The sequence below is a fragment of the Alligator mississippiensis genome, chromosome 4 (genome assembly GCF_030867095.1).
Source record: "Alligator mississippiensis isolate rAllMis1 chromosome 4, rAllMis1, whole genome shotgun sequence".
Taxonomy (NCBI): Eukaryota; Metazoa; Chordata; order Crocodylia; family Alligatoridae; genus Alligator; species Alligator mississippiensis.
Window position 1 is genome coordinate 171313660 of NC_081827.1, and position 26327 is coordinate 171339986.

At 43.6% G+C, this 26327-nt stretch overlaps 1 protein-coding gene and 4 non-coding genes across 5 annotated transcripts in view; all 5 read left to right on the forward strand.

Annotated features, from left to right (window-relative positions):
- Positions 1-26327, forward strand: part of NOP58 (NOP58 ribonucleoprotein) — a 43904-nt gene that overhangs the window by 762 nt on the left and 16815 nt on the right. Inside the window, exons 2-11 of the mRNA XM_006273500.4 lie at positions 5147-5223; positions 6940-6992; positions 9154-9278; positions 10486-10622; positions 14550-14614; positions 18840-18974; positions 21336-21481; positions 23390-23516; positions 24200-24363; positions 26124-26258. Of these exons, the coding sequence (XP_006273562.1) occupies positions 5147-5223; positions 6940-6992; positions 9154-9278; positions 10486-10622; positions 14550-14614; positions 18840-18974; positions 21336-21481; positions 23390-23516; positions 24200-24363; positions 26124-26258 (1164 nt within the window). The remainder of the gene's footprint in view (positions 1-5146; positions 5224-6939; positions 6993-9153; positions 9279-10485; positions 10623-14549; positions 14615-18839; positions 18975-21335; positions 21482-23389; positions 23517-24199; positions 24364-26123; positions 26259-26327) is intronic.
- LOC132250446 (small nucleolar RNA SNORD70) lies at positions 7288-7376 on the forward strand. The gene has a single exon (XR_009462186.1). It is a non-coding gene; the product is annotated as a small nucleolar RNA SNORD70 (small nucleolar RNA).
- Positions 14849-14934, forward strand: LOC132250447 (small nucleolar RNA SNORD70). Its single transcript, XR_009462187.1, has one exon. It is a non-coding gene; the product is annotated as a small nucleolar RNA SNORD70 (small nucleolar RNA).
- LOC132250453 (small nucleolar RNA SNORD11B) lies at positions 21595-21679 on the forward strand. Its single transcript, XR_009462193.1, has one exon. It is a non-coding gene; the product is annotated as a small nucleolar RNA SNORD11B (small nucleolar RNA).
- LOC132250452 (small nucleolar RNA SNORD11) lies at positions 23687-23774 on the forward strand. Its single transcript, XR_009462192.1, has one exon. It is a non-coding gene; the product is annotated as a small nucleolar RNA SNORD11 (small nucleolar RNA).

A 26327-nucleotide genomic window follows, 5' to 3' on the forward strand; every position in this document is an offset into this window, starting at 1 on the left:
ATGAATGATCTATAAAAGGCTTTTGGCTTGGGAGAAGTATCTGTGCCTGTTAAAATGGTACACAAAAACTGGGGTAGTGGTGACAAAGTCTGCTGTTACACTCAAGGAAAAGATTATATTTCCCTTTTCTATTTTATTTGGCATGTGGCCTCATCTGTATCTCGGTGTATAAGCAGTGGGCCCTAACCCATACCTCATGGGAGCCTGCAAGGCTGTCCGATATTCCTGACAGCTACAAAAAGTCAAAAAGCGAAAACAGGTTGAGGAGATGACGAGACAAATGATGTCCTTTGGAGAAGGGTCAGTGAAGATGGGAGACCATTGCTCCTAAGTGGATAACCAAGGTTCCTGGGTGGCTGGATCTTTTTTTGTGTTGTGATCCTGGGCAGGGGTTCAGACCTGCGTTAGGGTCTTCCTGAGCTAATCTCATGTGGAATTTGGTAACTGCCTTCACCCCTTCAGAGCAGAGCTGGCTTCCTGCTAAAGTTGAAATGAGAAACTTATTTCTGTTTAAAGAACAGGTTTTTTTTCTTTTCTTCCTCAAAAGAGGAAGAAAACTAAATTTTTCTTCAACCACCTTCTTTTTTTTGTCCATCAAATCCTTCCCACTCCAACCTGCTCAGAAAGCACCAGTGCCCAGAGATTGGGTAGCATAAATAGGGACTGTTGTCCCATTACCTGGATTAGCATTTATAACCCCATGTCCTGTAATGAGTTAACTGCTTTGTGTTATTCTCTATTCTGTGACTTTTTTTTTTACAGCAGTGCCCTCTCCATTTTCCTCTCTTTTGTATCTGTTTTATTCGAATCACTGCTTTCTATTTAGAAGCTCTGCTTTTTGCAGTCTGTTCATATCATCTGATGAAGGAAATCCTTTGTTTAAAAAAGCTTATGCATCTCTGGTTTAACTAATCTACAAGGTGCAGCTCTGCTCTGCCTTTGCATGAGCATAAACCAAGAAGCTCCTCCAAGACAGAACCTGAAAGCAGCTCTGGGCTTATTCTCCGGGCTCTGTTAACACAGCTAGGCTTGGCATAATTTCTGGTCTTTGGTGCATGGCGAGTGAGAGCAAGTGGATAGGTAATCCTCTTTAGCAGGACTCCCAGGTTTGTCACAGAGGTAGTGTAGATATATGCCCATGCTGATCCAAACTGTAGGCCATTTGAATAAGATGAAGTGTTCTCAGACGAAAAAACTAGAGGTGCACCGATACATCAGTCTGATATTGGATCGGTACTTTATTGGATATTGGCCTGATGGGGCCAATAACTTGGCTGATAAATGCCCGTGCTGCTCGCAGCCGCAGAACAGCACTCAGGCAGCGAGGAGTAGAGAGGAGTAGAGCCCTCAGCGTGGAGAGCTGCCTCCAGCTGGGAAGTCCAGTGTGGTGGAAGGAGAGGGGGAAGGGAGGGGAAGGACAGGAGGGGCAGATCAACACCACCACCACCACCACCCCTACCCTGTGGTGAGGGAGAGGGGTGGGACCAGAGCCACAGCTTGTCAGGGGGAGGCAGCTCCCACTGCTGCTTGCACCCTGGGAGGGCTGTGGGGGAGGGGCATGTCTGTCCCCGTCCTGGCCATGTCCTCCTTCCCCCCCACCCCTCCCGATTGGGGCAGCTGGGTTTGTGCAGGGCTCTTTTCAGTGGGGGCTGGGCTTGGAGCAGGTGCTGGCAGCACTGGCAGGATACTGCATCCACCCCAAATTTTGCCAGCTAACTGGCACAGCCCTGCCCCAACATCTCACCTCCACCCACGTGCAGGGAAGAGCCGGGGCTATGGCTGGTGGCAGTGGCACTGGGAGCAGAGCGGCAGCAAAATTTGGAATAGATGAAGCATCCTCCCAGCACTGTCGGTGCCCACTCAGAGTCCAGCCCCCACCAAGAAGAGCCCCTGCGTGGATCTGGGGGGCCCATGCCACACCCTCCCAGGGTGCAAGCAAAAGCAGGAGCTGCATGTTGTTTTCCACCCCCCCCTTTCCCCCCAAAAGAGCTGCAGCTCTGGTGTGCCCCTGCCTTGCCTGGGCAGCCCCTGCCCCCTCCCTCACCATGGGGGCCATTGATCTATGCCCCCCCACACACACCCCTCCCTTTCCCTCCCCCTCTTCCACCACACTGGACTGACCAGCTGGAGGCAGCTGTATCAGAAATTGTATCAGTATCCGCGGATATGCCTATTTAAATATTGGCTATCAGTATCAGCCCAAAAATCTCTATTGGTGCACCCCTAGAAAAAGCACACTTTTTTCAAGTTGACATTTGTGGTTAGGGGGTTTTGTGTGTTGTTCTGTTGTTATGGGGGGGGGTGCACACACCTAGGAAACTGGATAACGGCTCTGATTGGGACCTTGGGAGTCTTGATTATTCAACACTTAGCCTAGCCAGTTCATAGCACCTGCTATGACATATTTGACTGTTTTCAGCAAAGAGTTGAGTTCTACAAATTGTTGCAAGCCTGCTGCTTAAGATCTGGCCTCTCTTTCCACCCCTACTCCATCCTCCCTCATGAGTGCCAGTATCCATGGCATCTTAGCTCAGATATAAATTTCTGTTTGCGAGAGAGTACAGTTATATGGTTTGTGTCATGCTGGCTTATAGTGGGGTGAATTGTCTGGAGAGAGTGAAAAGGCTTTTTGAAACTGGGATCAGAGGTAGAGTTCATCTTAAGGGGCCTGGTGGAGATTCAAGGCTTGGTTTTATGCTTGAGCTGTGCAACCAAGGAAGTGTATGTATGTGTGCCCTTCCGGTAAGATGTTGTCTTTGATATCTGTAGGAGGCAGCAGAGGGCGCCAGATTTTTTCTTTCTAGTGGTTTAATATAGATGGAAAGGGGAGGAGGCTGACCTGTCAAAAGAAATTGCTGCAGGGGGGATGGGGCAGAGTGTGCACAAGCAGAGAAAATAAAGCATGTCAATCTTCTGCTTAAAGCAAGTGTAACTACCATTTTATAACACTCAAGAACTCATGATTCAGGAGCCATGCAAGCTGTCAGTATTAGCCAAGGAGCCACAGCAGCATATATGCTCTCATGTGAACTGCAGTACAAGTATTCCTGTTTAAGAGCTGGGGGGAGGGGGGTGGAATAGCACACCCTAGAGCAGGGGTTCTCAACCTTTTTTGTACTAAGACTCCTTTGTAAACATCAGTGGCCAATCCTAAGCCAGTAAATAAGTAGAAAACAGCCCCCTGGCCCTGCCAGTGCCCCTTAAGCCCAACCAGCTGCTCTCTGCCTCCTGGCCCCAGCCCCCCACCCCCATGTATGAGGCAGGAGGTGGGTGAGTGCGCCAGCCTGCAAGGGGGAAAAAACCATGGTTTCCCACATTTTTCTCCTTTAAAGGAGATTCCATTTTTAAGGTTTATTTGCAACCCTTTCATATATTCTTGTGACCCGTTTCTGGGTTGCAACCCACAGGTTGAGAAACGCTGCCCTACAGGGTTGTTGGACAGAGTTATAACAGAGGAGCCCTAATGCATGATCTTATTCATGTTCTTTACACAGTGCAATTAATGTAGTTAAAAAAATGCTAACCTGTTCTACAAAGAACTGCGAGCAAAAAGTTGAAGACTTTTGTGGCTTGAGAAGTATGGCCTAGTGGAACTGGTCAAATTTTTTTTAATATGACAAAACAGTTTCTCTTCTTGGCTCTGTTAGTTAGTGGCACAGTTCAAGCATCCCAGTGCATGACTACAAGGCCCACCCACATTGTCAGAGCAAAGCATTAGGATAGTCAGGAGGACTTGAACTGCGGAGTATCCTTTACCTAGTTGTGTTAGTGCCTCAACTACAAACCTGTGTGATAGTTACATCTCAATAAATGACAGTTTCTATAATAAATATATATCATTAAAAATAAATCTAGAAAAAATAGTTACTAAAACAACTGTTAATGCAGAAGTATGGTCCCTTGTGATATCTCAAGAGTTTGGCAAAACTGAAACTTCTGAAAGTAAGGCAATATAGGATTGGTGACTTATACACATGATGCCACCTACCCTTGTACTTTTACTTAGCTTCCATTAAATCAACAGATCACATTCATTTTCCACCTGACTGCTGACACCACCTGTGGCAAGAAAACCCCTGGTATCCAATGAGTCACTCCAGAGAGTGCAGCTGTGAAGTGAGGCTGGGCTCAGGGTTATTTATTGCTTTCCTATGGGATCTCACAGGGGTCAGGTAGAGAAGTATCCAGTTCACCCTGCATCACAACTGTAGCTCTACAAAGCTTCTCCAACTAATCTCTGAGTTGCCTCTAATTTGGATTTTATTGAATTTTCTCCTGGTGGCTGCTGCTTCCTTTTTTAGGTTGTCATTGTGTTATTGCTACCTCTTTGTATGTCTGTAAGAAAGATCACAGACTCTGGGCATCTTTACACATGCTCAGGGTGGGAGGAGTGGACACTTTGAAGCACGGGGGCACTGAATACATGTGACGGCAAGACTGCTGGAGCGTGCAAATTAACATGCTTCAGTAGACTTGATTAATCAAGTTGTAGTTGACAGTTGTAGTTATTCTGTATTTTAGTTGTGGGGACAAACCTCAAGAGGTTTTAAACAGTATGTTAAGGAGTTGTATTTTGATAATTTTTGAAAAAATAAACAGTGCTGTGATCCATAGTGGTGGTATAGGAATTGACAGCATGCTACAAATTAAGCGAGCTTACAGATATTTAATAAAGTTTTCTTGTAGTAAAAGGGCAGAGGAATTCTTTTTTGTACAAAAACTAAACTGAGGTATTGGTTACCTAAATCAAGTGCTTTCAGAAATCAGATTGGGTGTTGTGTTAACATCTATATTATGCTGTTAAGAGGAAGATGTGTTATTAAAAATGGCCTCTCTTGTTATGAAGACAACTTGTTTTGAGTTCCAGTATTCATGAATCTGTAGACAGTTTGTTTCCAGGACATTGGGTAGAAGGCTTTGCCAAAAAGAGACTGAACTGAGTATAGTTTTTTGGGGGTTTTTTTAAGAAAATCAAATTGCTTTAACATTCTAGTTGAGAGGAGGCCCAGCCTTTATCAGCAATGAAAATTATTATTTACTCCATTAATGATAGCTTTTAGGCACAGGAAAAGGGCTTCTATAATGAATGCTGATCCCAAAGTCTGAAAAAAAAATCAGTTTAATAATAGAATTGTTTTATTTGCAGGTCCTGGATGAGAAGAAGCTCCAAGAAGTTGACAGCTTATGGAAAGAATTTGAAACTCCTGAAAAAGCAAACAAAATGTAAGCACTTCCATGAGGCAGTAGCATCCTGGCTTTGGAAAAGCAAGTCTGTACATCTGAGATTTGTGGGGCAGATCTTATTATATTCTCCAGTATTGTTTGAGGTTCTTCAGTGTGAAAGAAATGATCTGAAACAAGACCATGTGGGTGTATGAGAAAATAAGTGCAAAAATTCAAAACCCATAAAAAGAAATACTTTTCCCAACAACATGTAATAAACTGTGGAACTTGCTGCCACTTGGAGGAGCTGAGGCCTAGGACTTAAGAGTGTTCCAAAAGGGAGCAGATATTTATACAGATAACAATATCCAACATTATAGTTGGAGCTGACCAAAAAGCCAGGTTTCTGCTTCTCAAGAAATTTACTTTAGTTGTTTGGTTTTAGATCCTATCACACTTGCAGTGAACTGGAAGCTTCCCAAAGTGTCATTGCTGATACCAATAGTGAATATCAATTTAACAGAGCAGGTGCTGGGTCTTCTGGGGTTTTTAGCCCTGAACAGACCGACCAGGTCTCCAGGTGCCCATTCGTTAATCAGATCTGCTATATTTCCAGCTAGGAGATCCTCTGAAGTCAGAAAGCAGTTTTATCCACTGAGCTATCACCACATCCCTTGCTGCCTTAGATGGCCCTTAGGTCTGATCCACTAAGGATTTCAGTCTTTTTTATGTTCCTGAGAGAGCATTAGCGTAATCCTTGAGCTGATGCAAGTGTAACTCTAGAGGGTATGACCTTGCTTCTGTTGTGGATATCTGTCTCAGAAAGAACTGTTTAATCACAACTGGCTTAGAGCCCTGATAAAATTGTTCTGGGTCGAGATGGCTTCTTAACTGCAATTCTCTAGATACTGAAGAGGAAGATGATTATAGGAGCAGGGAGAGGAGGTTGAATCTGGGGAGTTAACGAGGTAATTTAGCTAAGAACTGTTGTTCATATGTTGCCTGGGTTGAGTAAATGGATGAGAAGATAGGAAATCTTTTCTATACATGAACTCAAAGTGTGTCCCCAGTTTTGAGCTATAAGTTTGAAAATACATTCAAACATCTATTTTGCTGGGAAGAGTTGGGACATCTGTGTGTGAAAATGTAGTTCATGCTTAAAATCTTTTGGTGAAAATAAACCCAGTCAGAATTTACATTGTGTCTTTGCTACCTGATACTTAAATTGCTCTAGAGGCAGAGTATTCGGTTTAAAAGTTAGGGAGATAGGAAATGTCACTTGTCAGTCAACAATGAGGGTGCAAGTTAATCAAAGGACCAGTGTTGCAATTAAATCGTTGATGCCTGTCTTTCATTGTGAACTATCAAATAGAAAGCACAGCTTCAAGTTTTTCTCCCCCCCCCCTTCCCTCCCCCCTGCTTCCTTGTGATTTTCCAATAAAAATGTTTGATCGCAGGTCTCTTATTTGGAGATCTGAGGACGTTGTTTGGAGAGACCTGGGTGATGAAAACATACAAGTCTGAAGCTTGATCAGGAAGGTCAAGACTGAGCACCCCTTCCACCTTAATTGGTGGTTGGGAGATGGCAAAACTCAGACTTCTACCTCCTGTGCTTTTAGAAGGAGGTAGGATCCCACATATTTGATGGGAATCAGGGAAGTTGATACCTCATCCATTTCTTTTATGATGCATAGGATAGGAAAGATGATGCAGCTTGTTTAAATAGAGATTAGTCTGTCAACTATAATATTAAAATAACTTTTTTTTTTGATCTAGAGTGAAGCTGAAACATTTTGAAAAGTTTCAGGATACAACAGAAGCACTTGCTGGTAAGTACAGATAAGAGAATTGACTGTGATCTTTTCAGTGGGTTCTTTTTAAATAAATGCCCATTAGGTATTCTTCCTCTTATCCCCTTATGTTGTCTAGGTTTAATTTTAAGTTGCAACTCTTTAGAAAATAGTCTGTTTCTTCTTTTTGTGTTTTATGAGGCCAATCTCAAGCCTCTGGGAGCTAGATAAACAATACTGAAGTCTAGTTTTTGCTCCAGTGTCAATTGCCCAGGCAGCACACAGACAATCAATGAAAGAACATTTGGATAACTATGTTCTGTGTGTTCTTCTATACTCTGTTGTTAATGATGCATTATTGTTGCAACTGATTCTAAATGATTTGGTTCAACATTTCGTCACTACCACTGAGACAACAGATAAATACTGTCCTAAATATAATAGGACTGCTATGTCATTGTGTTAGGGGAGTACATTTTGTACAGGTTAGGCTAGTGTATAAAATGCTTAATTCTCTTCAGGTAGTTGCATTCTGAAATTATTTGTAGCCACGCGCAAATTCTGGCACTTCGTTGTTTCTTAGTAATTGGGGAATTTTATATTACAGACACTGCATAATCAAGTCCTGAAAGAACACAGGCTAAACGATCATTTAGTTGTGGCCTGACTTTTGTTTGAATAGTATGTGGTGCTATGTAAATTCAGTTGATAAATGTTTTGGTGATTAAATGGCATATCTGGCAGTGAGTCCTCACTGCCCTGGAGTAGTTGGGATAAGTTTAAAAAAATAAACCAAGGGAAGTATATTAAAAAGCCTTTACACTTGGGATGCAAGGAAATAAGAAGCTCAAGTTGCTCTTTTTTTCCTGCGTATCCTTCTGCAGACTATCTAGAGCAGAGGTGTTGAATTTGCTATGCATGGAGCTCAGAGAGGTCTGGAATTTGGGGCAGGGTATAGAAGCCAGTCGGGAGGCTATGCTGCGGGGTGGGGACCTGAGGAGGGTGTTGAATGATAGCTGCATTAACCTCCACAATCGCCATTGCATCTGGATCCAGCCCCCAAAGGTTTGGACGGGGTAAGTTGGATGTACCTAATCCAGAATGGTACCAGCAGTCCTAGGGTTCCGATCATTTAGTCTGCTACAGACTGACTTGCATAATTTATCCACTTCCTCTTTTCCAGTTTTTTTACTTTTGTGAAATAAAGGATACTTGTTTTATCTATCTCACAGAAATATTGTTAGCATTCAGTTTGTAAACTGCTTTTTAGGTATATTATATATGCAGTTAAGCACTGCTTAAATATTATTAAGTGCATTAAGAATTGCTGGTCAGCATAAAAGCTGCACTGCCAGTATCCCAAATAGCACTGGTCAGCGGGACATTGATCAAAGCAGTTCGATTTTATTCTGTTCCTTTAAGGTTTTTTGAAATCACAGATCATTAACTTTTCTATGAGTTATGTTGGGGGTGTCACATCAACCAAAGAACTTCACTGGAGCATGGAGCTCACCTGTCAAGGGAGTTGTGTAAGTGCCTTCTTAAAGTATATAGTGTGGGATTATCAAGCTTTTACAGTTCTATTAATATTTGTAGAGTTTTAAAAAAGCCTTTCATTTTCAAATCAACACAACATACATTAACAAGGTCTATATCTGATTGTTTTCTGCTCTACCACAATTAAACTTCACGCTTCAGTAAACTCTCATGGAGGATGCAACATTAAGCAGCAAAAATTTTAACTGAGATCTTATGTAATGGGAGTTTATGACCATGACTTTAAAGAGCAGGAAAGGATTTGGGCAATTAAATTACTTGCTGATACCCCAGACTGGTTTCGTTGAATATTCGTGATCTAGCTAAAGTATATTGGAAGTGTTTGTAGAATCCCTTTAACAAACTTTTGGCAGAATTGGAATGTAAGCATGATTTTTTATATAGATAGTTTAAGGATGTGGGGGAGAACTATTCTTGAATTAAAGTACAGCCATGCAAGCATCTTACTTTATTTTTCTTTGTTCCATTTAAGCCACCACAGGGCAAAAATCATTACAGCTGAGATTTTGATTGTTGTGTTTTGCAATAGGGTGAATGGGAATGTGTCAAGCTGTATCTGAAATTTTTTTTTTCATTACTTATTCTTAGCAGATTTTAGAAAGCTGTTGTTGTTGCATCTTTGTACGTTTTTCCCCTTCTACAGCATCCACAGCTCTGGTAGAAGGCAAACTCAGCAAGAACTTGAAGAAAATTCTGAAGAAGATAGTAGCAAAAGATGCCCATGAGCAACTGGCTATAGCAGATGCCAAACTTGGAGGTGTCATAAAGGTGAAAATTGGCTTTACTGTAATATTCCTTTTTTGTGCTACTGAGATCTTATGAACAGGACCCTTGTGTTTGGCAATAATGTAGCCATGTAATGTGCTACAGATGCTAGGTTTTGGTGTAAAGAAAATTCCAGCCTGTTTGGAGAGAGAAACTTCCATGTGTGAACTGAATTTAGACGGATAAGACATTGTTTTCTTGTGTGTGAATGAATAGCCTGGAAATGGATTGATGTGAGTGAACTTGCCATTGTATTATGGTTTCAACTCATTAATCTAGCAAATGTCAATATGAACTATTTTTCTGTTTATCCTTTAAGAACATTAGCCTGGATATTTACACTGTTCATTGTTGATTAGCTATGGCAAGGTCTACTGGGAGTTCACCTCCTTACCTAACTGCTAAATATATCATATGTTCTCCAATCCTTGCCCACAAAATGGAAGAAGTAAAGGGAGATGCACTGGTTTCCTGGTTCTAAAATTCTTGGTGTTGGATCCTCAGACTGTCTTGTGCCTTACTGAGCAGCAAACCCTGATGCCCAAGCCTTGTGCTTGCTATCTGATCTATTCTGGTTTGCAACGGTTCCACAAATTGTCAAAACAAAAATCTGTAGAAACCGAAAATTATCATGAATTGTAGGCAGTGAATCAAGTGACACAAGGAATACTGAAATAATGTGTTCATAATCCATTAAAAATTAAATCCCTTTGATTTCTTTTATAACTTGCCAGAAAATTTCTAATCGGCTACAGTATTCTGGGTATCTGCAGAATACCTAAGACCTTGGTCATAGATCTTGTTCCTGGAATCTGATCTTGAGGTGAGGAAGGGAAAGTATTTCTAAACTGCTCCACAACTGCTGATGGTCTCCAAGGCCATGGTAATTAGTCTGTGATTGCACTGGGTCCTGCTTCCCTTTCTAGTGTTTTCAGTGAAGTTTGAGAAGGGCGCATGATGATTCCCAGGTAATTTAAGGGGCCACCACTTGTCCAGAAAATTTGGTAACTACTGAGGCATTGGCACATACAGGGCTGGGAATGTTGATATTTGTTGTTTATTTGCTGTCTCTGATGTCAGAGAAATTGTTGTGTAGTTGGGTAACCAGTGTACTCCAGTAGGGGAACAACTGTAAGAATCTAATGTTGCTCCAAAGGGAAAATCTTTTAACAGGATTTCATTTGGTTAATTCCTATCCTTCATTCTTTAGGACAAACTGAACTTAAGTTGTATCCATAGTCCAATGGTTACAGAGTTGATGAGGGGCATACGTTCACAAATTGAGGGGCTTATCACAGGCCTTCCTTCACGGGAAATGGCAGCAATGTGCCTAGGATTGGCACACAGGTGAGTTGCCAGTGGCGGCAATTTTTGCTTCCTTCCACTATCTTTGCCCCACTTCTACGTCTTTGTGTACCCAAAGCTTCCTTAGATATTAGTGAATCTTGGGTATGGGATGAGCATGGGATTTGATCCTAAATATAAGCCCATTGATATATAGGGTTATGCTCTGGAAGCAAGTGCTTGTGCCATTAATGGTGATTATTGCCCATGGGTGTATACATGGCCCATACATATTTGTTTAGGCTTAACCCAAAATATCTTCTTTTAATTTGTATGATTTTCTGTAGAGTTCTTGCAGAGCTGTGTAGTTTTACACAGAGAATTACAGGTGGCACAGGTTATCTATTAGGGCTGTGTGAGGCTTCGGATGTGGAGAAGCTTCCGATGCTTCGGGATCTGAAGCAGCACATCGGGGTCAAAGCGCTGGCCTCATTAGGCTTCCCAAAGTGGTTTGGAGCCGCCTTGGAGCAACCTCTGAGATCTGGCCATAGGGTATAATGGGGAAACAATAAAATACCTATAACTTCGTTGTTTTTTTGTCCGATTTGGATAAAAGTTTCAGGGGTGGTAGACTCTGCAGAGAGGATAAATCCTGCCAAGTTTCAAGAAGATTGGTACAGGGGTTTGGGGGGGGAACAGCACCCCAAATTCTTGAAAACAAAACTCTTGTCACGTCTAGACGTTACAACATAGTGGGGTGAAAACTGCAGGGGTGGTAGCCTATGCTGAGACCACAAAGCCTGCCAAGTTTCAAGATCAGTGCAGGGGTTTGGGAGGAACTGCCCCTCAAACTGCAGACAAGCAAAACTGGTGCCATGGGTGCTTGTGGGACTGACTGTGTCTTGGGGTGGGGAGGGGAGACATTGCTGCAGTCCTGGCTGCTAAGCTGCTGTGTTACCAGTTACCAGTCAATCAATCATGATTCACTTGGGGACCAGCTCAGTACACAGGACCTAGCTACTACATAATGACTTAACAAGCATCAAATAGCACCTACAAAACCAGGCTAAGGAGAGGAAAGAATCAGTACAGACAATCAGCTGCCCCAAGATGGACACAATCTTGGCACATGTTTTGCCTGTCAGCAGCTAGGGGTGCAGGGCCCCAGAACCCCCCCTGCACCGATCTCCACAGCTGGCAGGTGTCACAGCAGGGCCACCACCCCCGCAGCTGTCACCCCGCTACACCTTAACACACACAGGGTCACCCATGGCACGAGTTTTGCTTGTCTGCAGTTTGAGATGCAGTTCCCCACAAACCCCTGCACAGATCTCCTTGAAACGTGGCAGGCTTTGTGGCCTCAGTAAGAGCTACCAGCCCTGCAGCTTTGACACCCCTGTGGTGTAACACACAGCCGTGACATGAGTTTGGCTTTCAAGAATTTGGGGTACAGTTCCCCCCAAACCCCTGCACTGATCTTCTTGAAATTTGGCAGGCTTCGTGCTCTCAGCAGAGGCTACCATCCCTGCAAGTTTCATTCAAATCGGACAAAAACAACAAAGTTCTAGATATTTCATTGATTCCCCCATTATACCCTATGGCCGGATTTCCGACGTGGCTCCGAAAGTTCAGCCAGATGGAGGCGGAAACCCGGTCCAGAGCTCCAGATCGGATTGCTGCCGGCTCGAACAGACCTAGTATCTATCTGCTTTAGTTGATTTTTTTCCACATAACCCAAATATGTGATGAGCAGAGATCTGGGTTTTCCATTTTGTGGCAGGGCACCTGCAGTGCCTGACACTTGAAGGTTTGTACTTGGCAGTGGAGCAGCTGGCAGGTGGGTGCTAGCTTCATCAAGGCTAGCACACGACCCTGGGTTTGGCTGAGGGGGGTGGAGCAGCCTCCATTTTAACCCAGGCCCTCAGAGAGAGAGAGAGAGAGAAGCAGCAGTCTGAGCTGAGCAGGCAAGGAGGCAACATCAGTCTGAGCTGCTCCTGGAAGACCTTGGAGGTAAGGGCAGGAGTTATGGGGATGGTTTGGAGGCTCCTGGTCCTGGGCGTGACCTGAAACTGCACTCTGCCAGGGAAGGGTGGCCTGGTGGGACTCCCTGTGGTGGGGGAGTCCCAAGGAAATGCCAGGCCAGTTATCTCCCTGGTGAAAGGCAAGGAGGGGCTCCTGAAAACCTCAGCCCCTGCCTATGGGCGGGTTACCAACAAGGGAAGAAACCTGGGCCAGGCAAACCCAGAGGGGTACACCTGAGCCCAGAGTAGTGGGGCCAGGCATGGCGGCAGCCACCTGATCCTCACAGGGTGCAAAACCCAAGTGGCCTCAGTGAGGAGGGTGACAGTGAAGCAGCCCAGAGGGGCTGAGCAACAGAAGTGGCCTGGAGTGAGGCTGTGTGGCCCTAGGAAGGGACAGAAGATCCAGAGTGGGGCCGAGCGATAGTGAAGTGGCCCAGTTGAGGGCAGTCAAGATGAGTGGCCCTAGTGAGGGGCAGAATTACTGAATTGTGAAGTAGGGAAATACTGGATGTGATCGCTGGTAATATGGGAAGACTGGATGTGAAAATCAATATCAGCAAGGCATGGGATGTGTAAGGGAAGGTTGGAGCATGTACCAGGGCCCTTGGCATCAAGGGTGAGCAATGGGCAGCCTCCTGTAATCCTATTATTTTTCATCAAGGCATGGTAGGCGAGCAAGGCAGAGGTTTAGCCCTGAACAAGCAGGCGGCCAGTACTGAGACCCAACCCTAAAAGCCCAGCCTATTACACATTTCCTGCGGAAAAATATGAGTTTTCTCCTTTAGAGGAGAAAAAAGTTGGCTTTCTTCTTTAGAAGGGAAAATCCATGGTTCAGTGAGAGAGGTAATTAGTTTCATTTCAAAATTTAAACTGAAGCAGATACCCTGTGTCACCTGTAATTCTCTGTGCAAAACTACAGCTCTGCAAGAACTCTGCCTTTAATGTATTAATGGTCCTTTAAAGTTGTCCATTTAAAGTTGTGCACCGTTGGTGTGTGGGCAGGGGACACCTCACCCTGTCAGGCTAGGAGCTTCTGGTGGCAGTGGCAGCTTCGAGCTTCCCCACCCCATTCCACCCTCCCACGCTGAGGGCAGCGTGTTAGGCTGGAGGGGATGGGGGACTCTGAGTCTGGACTGAGGGGCAACAGTATACCAGGGCTACTCAGCACCACAAAACAGTGGAGGAGACAGTCACAGCTAGGCCCGCATCCTGCTGAATGAAGGGGGGGAGGCAGAGCTTTGTTTTTTTCATGATTAAAAAATAGAAAATCAAGTGCCAAAATATAGGTATTTAGAATTTATTGTATTGTAATGATTGAGGAGGCACTGGTAGACTTCCAAATCACTTTAAAATTGTGAATGTATCAGTTGAACACAATGGTTTTACTGATATTTCTATATATGGTGGCATTTCATTTTAATCACAGAAAAGTAGACAGGGGTGTTATCAGAGAATTTTGGATTTTTAACAGAGAAAACAATGATTAGTGGTGGAGAGGGCTTCTACAGAGTAACTCACAAGTTTAGATGTTGATTTTTGTCTTGGAATGCCTCAGTCATACTTTTTTAGTTTCACTACTGTGCAGACCTTTTCTTGTGGATAGAGCCAAGCTGTTGCAGAATAGGATATAGTGCTGTCAGTTAATTTTTGTGACAACATTTGCAGGAACAGATGGCCAACAAATTTGTTGCCACTGTCATGCATAGTACAGGCAGGCTTGGTTCTGCCATACACAGTGGCTGTTGTGTGTATGCAGCAGCTGTTGTGGGAGCAGATAGCAGCAGTTCTTCTCCAAGCTTCTTGCATTGCACAGCAGAGGCCAATCCAAGGTATAAAATTAAGCAAGTGTGAATCAGTTTACAGCTAGACTCATTCATTCAAAATGAAACAGGTGGAAAATATATGGTCTCCTTAATGGAATGCCAGGGCAGTAAAGGATGCAATTTAATAAATGTTGCTTTGTTCTCAGCCTCTCCCGATACAAGTTGAAATTCAGTCCAGACAAAGTGGATACAATGATCGTCCAGGCAATCTGTGAGTACATTTGGGTTTTAAATGTTTCAGGATTCTGTTGAGGACAGCTACATATCATGTTAATGTCTTAATTTCTACTAACATAGTACACCTGGGCATTTTGCCTCAACTAAGCTAAAGTTTTTGCTTGCAAAGGTACAAGTTGAGTAGTATTGGGAGCCATTGTCCTTTATCCACGAAACAAGTATGCATTGTCAAGCAGTGTTGAATGAAACTGTTTGGCACTTCAAAACCCATACTGTTGTCAATGATGGAATCTTGTTCAACTGAAAATAATGATGTTATTCAGCCTTTCGTCACTACCACTGAGACAACACATGGGAATGCTGGTGTTGAATTAAAAAAAAATGCTGTAGCCTTGGGAGTTAGGTGGAATATATGCAGTAAGTGTTTTACGTTGTTGTAATGTAAATAAGAATATAACTCATCTGCTAACTGAAGAGACACTACATGGAGAAGGGAGCCTGTTGCTTTAGTTCTTGTTTGTTACCATTTTAAATCAGTTCACATGACTCAGTCATCACAGCTAAAAACTTTTTTCCCCCCTATGGACTTAAACCTGGCATCTTGACAGCTAAGTATTTTATTGGCTCTTACTTTCATAATTACATTTTTGAAGCTTTTGTGATCTTTTCTTGCTGACCTTGGACACAAATTGTGACTTGAATTTAATCTGGAACACGGTTCATTGAAGCCAAGCAAATGCCTGGAAATAGTTTACTGTTCATTTATAGCAGGGGTGGGCAAAATGGTAAATCTGGCTGGCGGCCGGATTCCATTTCGCAGCAGCCCCTGCTTACATGGCTGGGGCTAGTTTCCATGAAAGCCCCACCAGCAGCTGCACTGCGATAGTGTGGGGCCAGGGTTTCCATGGGGACTGGCCCTAGCAGTGCTGGCCAGGGTGTGGAGCTCCTCTGCGGCTGGACTGGGATCTTGCAGCAGTGACAGCATAGTCCAGACCTGGGACAGAGCTGTGATCTTCAGCCTGCACACCCCTGCCTGGGGCATACAGGCTGCAGATCATGACTCTGCCCCAGCTCTGGACCACACTGTCACTGTCCCAAGATCCCAGCCCGGCTGCAGAACAGCTTTGCACCCTGCCAGCAGGGGCAGCATTGGAGGGAGGGTTTGGGGGGCTATAGTCACCCCAAAATTCCCCATAGCCACCTCTCCCAGTGGTGCCACTGCTGCCCACCCTGTTTCTGCCTGCAGCACGCCCTCCCCCCCCCCCCCCCCCGAAAAGCTGCCTGCCAGCACTGCTGGGGTTGGTCTCCATGGAAACCCAGGCCCTGCACTATAGCAGAGTGGTTACTGCTGGGGTCTTCATGGAAGCCTGCCTCAGTCACGTGGACAGGGGCTGCTGGGAAATAGAGTCTACTACTGGCTAGATCTGGCCTGCAGGCCAAACTTTTCCCACCCCTGATTTTATAGCAACTTGAACATTGTAATACCCTTCCACTGTTTGTATCTATCTCTGGTTGTACAGTATCTTACGTCAGAGAGGCCCAAGTCCTCCTCTGAGCTTCAAGGTGCCAGTATAATTTATATATCAAGTAGTGGAAGAGGGTAGCTATTGGCAATTGTATCCTTTTTTTTTTTTTTTTTTCAAAGCAATTAAATTGTTACAGTTTACACCTGAGGTGCCTGAGGTGCTTCTAGTCTATCCTCCTGAATGCCTGCCTGACAGTTGCCAGATAAGGAAAGGAGGAGCAAAATTTTCAATGCTGCTGCTACCACCAATGGGGAGATGCATTGTAGCCTACATAGAAAAAACCTGTCATTTGCATGATGAGCCCTTGCGATAGGCAAGGATTTTTGTGGGTGATATTAGACCAACTGCATGGTTGGGATAATTAGACAAGCTTTCTAATGTAAGACATTCTGCATTAGGTCACCTACCTGCCTTCTATTCAAAAGTTTCTTTCCACAAAAATCCTTGACTCTTGCATAGTTCTTTTGATTATCACAACTACAGCATCACTCTACCACCACCGAGCCCTTGTGATTAAAAAGTAATAAAAATTATTATCTTGGTGATCATTTGTTCTCAGAAGTATAAAACCAAAGCGCAGCAGGACAGGCTAAGAATAGAATGCAGTTCATAATTCTGAATTCCCGTTTGCACATTTAAATGGAACTCTTTCTAGGTGAAGTGTGCCAAGCCCATTGACACCAGTTAAACTTTTCAAAATGTCTTTCAGAGTAGCTTTGTGTGTAACAGTGTAGTGCACATGGCCCAATAAAATTAATCTTGGAAAAAAATACCTGGTTCCAGCAGTATAATTTATCTGAAGATGAAAGGCAAATGAAGTAATTATTGGGAATTTTTCCTTGTTCCTACAATTTCAGCTTCCTTTTCACAAACTGACATCTTACCTTGGCAGGCATGGCAGCCCCACCTTTAAATGTGCTTGATTGTTTTCAGTTGCTTAAAATTTTGCCAAACATACTACTTAGGATGAACCATTGGCCCTCCCTGAGATGAAGCCAATGAAAAATATTGGGGATTTTTTCCCTTCCCTCACTTGAGAAGGTTCTGATAATCTTTTTGTTTCTTTTGAGTAGTTTACTGCTTTTTGGGTTGGACTTGGCATGCAGAATTTGGCAGGAAGATGATTCTTCATGTCACTGGTAACTTCTGCTATACCAAAGAAAATCCACCCAAATGTTGCCAGTTTTAAGACTTTGAAAAAATGCATTTTCCATGTACTTGGTAGAGCTGTTGCAGGTAATAAATACTTGATTCGCTAGAGTTCTCTTTCCTCTCTAGAGCATAGAATAGAGCCTAGGTTTCAAAACCTTGTTGACATCAAAGGAACAGTCTAATTGAAACTCTGGTTAAGTGTGTGCCCCACTTCCCTTTGCTGTTGACAGCATGTGAACTTGGTTGCTCTGCTCTTTCAGTTGGCTAAGATATTTGTACTGGATGGCCAGCAGGTTGCAATATTTGTCACCTGATGTCATTCTTGTACTTTCAGTGTGCTAGTTGAAAATCTAGTAAATTACATAACAAAAATTACATTGAATCAACATTATTAAGGTTGCAAAAACAAGCGGTAAGGAGTTGGGACAGGCCAGAATTACAGCTGTCAGTGTAGTTTTAACAGCCACCACTGTTTCATTCCATGGGATCCACGTGTTCTGTGATGCACAATGCCCAGCTTTGAACTAGAGCTGTGTAGTAAGGAGACCAGAGAACCCATACTGTCTCATTGGTTGCAGAAGATGGAAGGTATGCAGTGAACGAAGCAGAAAAAAAAATGGTGTTGTGGTTAAAGCAGTTAAATGCTTCCTTAGCAAACTGGATTTTACGGCGACCAGCTTAAGCTTTGTGTTGCTAGTTAAGATCCTTAACCAAACTCTTTATCTATCAGGGGTAGGTATTTCTTATTTTCTGTCCTCTGGATCCAGACCTTAAATTCTCATTGGCAGAACACTGGTGTGCTCTTGACTGCAACTAAAGCTTTATTTGAACTGTGTAAAATACTGTATAGTGCTGTATATGCTTAAAAAGATCAGGTGCTAGATGCCTTCAAAATTGGATCCCAAAATTGGTAGATCTTGGTTTTTGACCTCAAATTAATTGACCATAAATTAAATTACCTATCTGTAAAATGTGTAGTAGTCTGCTCTCAGTTCACAGATTTGTTTGAAAATTAAGGCACTACTTGTGAAGCACTCAGCTTTACTGTGGCACTCTGCCATTTAAGGACAGAATTATACACTCTTTTCAGAGCAGGGTTTAAATTGAATACTGCTAAGATATGGGGAAACACCAAAGAATGAGAAGAAAACAAAATACTGACTATTGGCTTGTTGAAGGGAGTACCACCCATCTTCTGTGTTGAATAAGGCAAGAGTCCTGTGGAAATAGTGTGAGATCATGTCACGAAGGAGAGTTTTATCATGCATGTGCCTGTCCAGCTTCAAATCCACCATTTCCAAACATTTGAGTGCAACCTGAGTAATATTCTTTTAGCATAGCTCTTTGCATGCAGTTTGACTGGTTAAAATATGTTTTTTCTGGAAGATTCTGAAGTAATTTAAAAGTTGTTGAGTAATGTTGACCAATCTTAAAATTGCAGTTTTTCATATCAGAGAAGTGCTGTGAAACGCCTCTATTTCCTTTGCAGCTTCAGAGCTATTGACTTGAATTGCCATATTCCTTTAACTCTGTTTTTTTTGGGGGGGGTTTAAACCATGTCTGTTGTTTTGTCCTCCACAGCCCTTCTTGATGATCTGGATAAAGAGCTGAATAACTATATCATGCGTTGTAGGGAATGGTATGGCTGGCACTTCCCTGAACTGGGCAAGATCATTACAGATAACTTAACATACTGTAAATGTGTGCAGAAAGTCGGTGAGTAATGCTGGTCTTGTGTGGTCAAATGCTGAGCATTAGTACAGACCACAATGTAATAGTGCCATGTGGATCCGCTAACCTGTTATTCGCTGCTTATGTACACCAGTCCTACTGTTCTTCATCACATCTGCTCCAGTGACAATTCAAGAAATGGCTTTTATATAGTTTTCCTTCCCTTCCCCCAACTCCCATTTTGATGCAATTTAGTGGTACAGAAACAAGGAAGGGTTAATACCAGCTAATGCCAGCTTTCTGCAGACTACCAGCAAGTCCCCTTTAGATCACCATAAGTTGACAGACCACACCTTGGGAATGAACTAGCTAAAACTGATGTCAAGATAAAAGCTGAGCTGGCTCTTTGTGGGTGTTCACTGAGACCACAGCTGGTTATATTTATTCCTTGGAGCAGAAGTAATGGTTGCTCTTATGGGCACTTGCTTTGCAACTTGTAACCATTTTTTATTGATTGTTACAGCAGTGTGGCAGGTTTGCTGTACAGAGAAAAACTTGTGGCTTTAAAAGACTTTTATATAGTGGTATCTGAGTAAAATAAAGTAGAATGGGTTAGTGGTAAACTGACTTAACTCTTCCTGGAATTTTCCTTTTGTCTGGTGGGTCTAGAGCATGGGTGGGCAATTATTTCAGCTGAAGGGCTGCTTACTAAGTTTTGGTGAGCTGTCGAGGCCTGCAAGTGTAGCCCCACCCCTTGACATGCCCTGCTCCTGGTTCCCATCTTGGGACCAGAAGTCCCTTGCCTTACCCAGAAGTACCCCTTTTGGGAAGCAGGGGAGGGTTGCCATCTTGGAACTGGAAAAAAAAAGAAAGCAAATCATATGCTAAAAATCAAACATCTACTATAACATTTTAATTTTATTTCAGAAAATATTTTTGTCCAAATTAACATGTATTTGCATAGTGTATATAGCGGCGCTTTGATTGCCTACTAGCTCAAAAATACACAAGAGTAAGATTTTATTGTGTGTATGTGTGTGGGTGCCTGTAGGGTTTATGGGAGGGGGGGCATGAGCAGATATGGTCTGTGGGGGAGGGGTATGGGCAGGTGTGGTTGTGAGGGGTGTGCACACATGCATCCCCCCCCACGTGGCGCACAGCCCCTGCTGCCAGAGGCAGGAGGAAGCACCAGGCTCTCGGTGCACTCAAGCACCATGCAGGTGAAGCCGCTAGCAGCATACAGCTCCGGCCCCTTGCAGGAACTGCACATGGTGGCAGGGAGCGCGGCCAGGCTACCCTGCCTCCATTGCATGAGGCTCCTCATGTGTTGCATGCAGCTCCCAGGACCTGGCCAGATGTGCCACACAGGGGGAACCCCATGCAGTGGAGCCAGTGGCCTGTCCCCGCTGCCTGCCACCATGTGCAACTCCCAAGACTTGTACAGGGAGCAGGACTGAGCTGACCTAGCTCCGTTGCATGGGGCTCCGTACAACTTCCAACAGAGTCCCGGAACTTGCACGTGGAAGCAGGGAGCAGCAAAGGCCAGCAGCTTCATCGCACAGGACTACACTCACTCACTCACTCACTCACTCACTCACTCACTCACTCACTCACTCACTCACTCACTCACTCACTCACTCACTCACTCACTCACACCCCCCCCCCCTCCGGTGGTACACAGGTCCCAGGAGCCGCACATGAACCGTAAGGAGCCCCTGTCTCCTTTCCCCCCTCAATGATTCCCTACTTGCTGCCCAGAGCATTGCAGCAGGGCCATGACGAGGAACCAGGGAAGCTGAACAGGGATCCATCCCGTGGCCCCACCAGGGAGCTATGTGGTGGCCGGGGCTGTCCCCTGCACACGGGTGGGAACACAGCACTCTGCCCCAGCGGGAGTGGGTGGGGCTCGGGCCTCATGTGAGTGCAGGAGGGGCAGCTGCCAGCTGGGCAGGATACAATTAATTGGTGGGCACCTGCCCACAGGCTGGATGAAGTCTGGGGGGCCAGATGTGGTCCATGAGCCATATTTTGCTCACTCCTTGTTTAGAGCTTGAGCCCATATCTTAAAATGCTGGAGTATGTCATTGTGGGTGATCTTTAATCCTGGTGCCATTTGTTCACTTCCTAATCATTTCATAATTCTGTGGCAGAAAGATAATTTAGTCTTTCACTATCTGCTAGCTTTTTAAGGTAAAGTTAATGGATGTATTAAATCATTACAGGTAGGCATTTCAATTTGAACTTGTTTCATTGGTCTACCTGCTGATTTTAAACATAATGAATTTAGAAAAAAATATGGTAGGCTTGGTTCTATATTGATGCTCTTGAATCTTGGCTTTTTACACTCCCTGTCTTCTGTTATTTACTTGTTCGTCTTCTCTGCCTGGCATCAATCTCACCCTGCAGGAGACAGAAAAAACTTTTCTTCCTCTGACCTCTCTGACATCTTGCCTGAGGAGATTGAGGTGGATGTGAAGGCTGCTGCAGAGATCTCCATGGGGACAGAAGTATCAGAAGAAGACATAAGCAATATACTGCATCTCTGTGAGCAGGTACATAGGCATGGACAATATTTAGCATCATATTTGTAGTTTGAATCTAAAGTGTGTGATACTAGGGGCTCCTCTTCTGTAGATTTTTCTATAGCAATTTCAGTACACTCTTTTGATGGCAGTGATGATACCTATACTGTTGCTCTCCTGATGTACAGATATGAGGGTGCACAGTCACTACCTCATCTGATGCCGTCTTAGATTGCTGACGTTTCTAAATGAATTGGAGTCTGTTGGGTGTGATTTTTGGGGCAGAAGTATTAATTTAGTATTTCTTAAAGTGGTTTAAGATCCATAGAAGAAACTACCACATTTTTAGTTATACACCACTTTTCAACTGACAGTATCATGCGTTGCAAAAGTGTGATGGTAGTCCCATTTTTGTAGGATGAAAACAGAGGCCAAGGTCCTAGTCTTGCTCGAATTCAGGTCTGATGTAAAATTCAATTCAGTATTGCTAAGTCCCCCTTCGTAGTCTAGGGTGCTGTTGCATGACAATTATTCTGGAGTAATTTACCCTCTACTTCTGCATAACCAGGGTGAAAGGTGAAACAGCATTTCCTCTGGAGAAATTGTTGTGTTTTATGTCCTGCTCCACATTCCTCCAGAATTATTTGGGAAGACACTGGAATAAGTTTTTAATATGTGTTTTTACTACTGTATCAAAGTCAATTCAAGGGATGAAAAGGTTGAGATGATTAATAGTAGTAAGCTCTTTGCTTGTAGTCTTGTTTGTGGTTCTCTGGACAGCACTACCTGCTCTTTTAATTTTTTTAATCAAATCATTCTTCAGGGTGAGATTGATATCAGGGAGAAGAGATGAGCAAGTAAGTGAAAAAGAAGAGAGGGAATGTGAAAAGATAAGATTCAGGAACATTCATATGGAAACATGCCTTCTGTTTTCTTCTTTCTAAATTCCTCATGGTCATGTTCCTTATGCTCTTTTAGGGGGTTTGAGTAGGTATCCTTTATCAGGAGTTTTAATGAGAAAATGAGTCATATAAAGAACCTAATGTATAGGATTTCAGCCTGTCATTCATGTAGATCTTTTTGTACAGTTGCTTCTATAAAGCTTTCCACTAACTCTCCTTCCTGAATTGCTGGGCATTTCATACCCTGTTGTGTGGCCCAACCTGTTCTTTAATTTAGCTAGAGCCTCTTTTATCAGAATCCTCCATTCTTTTGCTTTTGACAGAGTTGCTAATGCAGGGGTGTCATATATATGGCTTGTGGAGCCCTGCCATCTGGCCCCTGATGCTCCCCCTGGTTCTTATCAGACCCCATCCAGGGCACAGTATATGCTCATGGCACAGGACTAGTCCACAGGCCAAATGTGGTCCATGGGCTCCCTCCCTCTCCGCCAGCATACTTGATCCAGTGACTGTTCTAGCTGGTCTGGGAACCATGGTGTGTGCAGCATGGATTCTAGAGTGGCCTGACTGAACTGCGCATGGTGCCTGCTCTGGGATGCATTCTGCATATGGTGCCTGCACCAGCCAGTCTAGGACCTGTGCTGAGCAAAGCACTTGCAAGCGCACGCGAGTCCCAAACTGGCTGGAGCAGGTGCTACATGCAGCGCAGTCCTGGAGCTGCCAGAGCAGGCACCAGTTGTAGAACAGTCTGGCTGGGGCTACTACTGCATGTAGTGTTGCTGCTGCTCTGGCCAGACTATCCTGCATGCAGCACCCTTTACAGCTGCCCCAGGATTTGCAGTGCAGGTCCCAGACTGGCTGGGAAAGCCACTAGATCAGTTATTTCTGAGGGGGGGGGTCTATGGGCCCAATCCAGCCCCACACAATTTAGCTAGCCCAGGGGGCCAGGTAGGTTTGACACCACTGTCCTAATGCTCGTGCAGTTGCTTGTTTGTTATTATTTCCTGTTGCTGATTTTCCTGTGTGATTGTGCCAGGTGATTGAAATCTCAGAGTACCGTACACAGCTGTATGACTATCTGAAGAACAGAATGATGGCCATCGCACCTAACCTCACTGTCATGGTTGGGGAATTGGTTGGAGCAAGGCTTATTGCACATGCAGGTAGGTTGCTACATATTGATTCAAGTACATTTGTAAGTTAGATATGAATTAGCTTCAAGAAAGAAGTCAAGCAACAGCTCTTGCTAAGGATCTGGTCAGTGGAAAGCATTGTAGGACTTTGCTGTTAGGTCTCTTAAGAAAAGGCAGAAGATGTTGGCATGAGCACAGAAGCTGTCAGTGATGATATCTGTTTCAGTTGGCCTGAATCTTTTTTGAAAACATGAGGGGCAACTTCAGTCACTACCTCTTCTGAGACGCTTTCTGAGCCTATTGCCAACAGTTCAATCATGTCAGAGTTAAAATATTATATTAGAAGGTTGGGTATAAGTTTGTGTGGTCAGACAGATTGACTTGTGTTATCTGTCTCTCACGTTTCTAAAGTGCTAGTGTCAGCATTCTTACTGCAGAGTGTTGTCAGTACAAAACATTAATCCTGTGGACTGGTTTGTGTTAAGATAATCTTTCCTCCCCCATCCAGCCCAGAAATACAGAATTTGTTTAAGGAGCAGAGGATCAGTGGAATTTTCTCCTCTCAGGAGACTTGTAAATCAGCCCAGAAAACCATGGCCATCAAAGCTTGAAATTTGTCTACCAATTTTTCAGTCATATTTTAGTGTCTGTCATGTGTGTCTCCCTCTTTAGACTGGTTGTATTCCAGTATGCTGTAACTTTTTCTGCCCTAGGTTCCCTTTTGAATCTGGCGAAACACCCAGCTTCCACTGTTCAGATTCTGGGTGCTGAGAAAGCACTCTTCCGGGCCTTGAAGTCTAAGCGAGACACACCCAAGTTTGGCCTCATCTATCATGCTTCCCTTGTGGGTCAAACAACACCCAAGAACAAAGGAAAGGTGAGTTGTTGGGATGTTTCATTCTGTTAATTGTCTTTTTTCCCCCTGAATAGATGAATATCTCCAAAGATTAAGGATCAACTATTTAAGAATTCTAAGGAGGATTTTTCCATGGGTTGCTATAGCTTCTTTCATGAGTAGACCATCCCCTGCAGGTCAGCTTGTTCATTCAGCTGCCATTCATTCCTCTTTTGTGGGAATAAAGGGAATTGGGTTGTCAGTATGGAAGACTGAGTAACGATGGTGATGGATATATTACTGGTGGGTATGTCCATGTGTGAATCTAGGATTTTGAAAAGGTATGTATAAATGGTATGGTGCATCATCAGATATAAACAGCACACATTTTTCTCCAGTTAGAGAAACTAGAAGCTTTACTAATAAGAGCTGTGGGTGTAGCTCTGTATTCTCTTTTAAGATCAAAGCAAAAATAAATATAACTTTATTGGAATGTTCATTAATTTGTTTGATTATGTATTAAGTTTAAAAAACACAGGAAACTAGGCAAAAAATGGTCAAAAGTCAAGAGTTCATTAGTCCTGTAGTCATTATGATTAAATGTACATCTCCTGTTCAAATTTGTAAAACAAAATCTAGTTGTCTTGAACATCTTGACTGCACCTCCAATACTTTGCTGTCTGTCATTTCTACACCTGAATTAAGGTTTTTAGCTAGTACTCAAAACAGTCCACAGGGCTGTGAAATAGAATAGTGACATTGCAAGCAGCAAAATTGCAGATGAAAGGATAGCTTGATTAGTGAAACATTAAGACCATTAAAAAGAATAGATGGTCATTAACAACACCTCTGGAATGAAGAGCCAAAGGCAGGAATTGGGGAGATTATAATGAGCCATGAATTCAGTTGACTCCATTGCTGCCTGAATAAAAATGCCACTACCCCTCCCAGGCAATTGGTTTTAAAGTTTGGGTGGAGCAAGAATCCAAGGAGGGTGCAGCTGCACCACTGCGCTCCCTCCTTGATCCTCCCTTCAGTGGGCGCGTCTGTGTGACGTAGCATCCATGGGGAAAAACCATGACGCTGCAGATGCATTACCATAATGACGCAGTCCCTCGGTATATTGCATCACTAGGCTGATGTAGCAGCTAAAAATAACCACACGCTATACACACAGGTCAGTATGGGATGTTACTGCACCATCATTTCATACTAAATGACGGCGCAGTAACAACATCACTGTAGGGGCATGCGTAGATACTCCCACTATGTCATAATCAGAACTGAGTTACAAACAGTACCGAAGAAATTTAATATAAAATAAGCTGGTGAGAGCATTAGGCTTCCTTGATTTCAGAGGAAATCCTTGAAATCAGACTCCTACTCTTACTGGAGCTCGCTTCTTATATTTATAGGACACAAGGAATTTTAAAGGTGTTTTTAATAATACAGTAGTGGGGAGGATGTGTTCACGTAGTGGAAAAAGTTATTCAGTGTCATATTTGAAAGGCAGATTGGTCACCATCCACCTCATTCAGATCAAGACAACCTGACTAGAAACAGTTTACCGCATTCACTATGTCCTAACTTAGCATTTAAATGCACAATTACCTTATCAGGGATCTCAGCACACAAGTAAAGGTCACATGGTATGTATCGTGTTTTCTTGGACAAAGCACTCCTGCTTAAGGGGCAGTCTAGTCTTCTATTTTCTGGCAAGATTTCTAGATCCGTGTGCAGAGTGAATTATCACCTAGTGTTCAGTCTCAGCATTTAACATTCTCTTCTTTTTTTCCCCCCAGATCTCTCGAATGCTAGCAGCCAAAACAGCCTTGTCTATTCGGTATGATGCCCTTGGAGAAGACAGCAGTGCTGAACTGGGAGCTGAGAGCAGATTAAAAGTAGAGACCAGAATGAGACAATTAGAAGAGAAGGGGGTGAGTCTGGGATGCCAGGATTGTAAGGGTAACTACATTAAAGCTGCCTGTGTTCAGATTGTGGTTCTT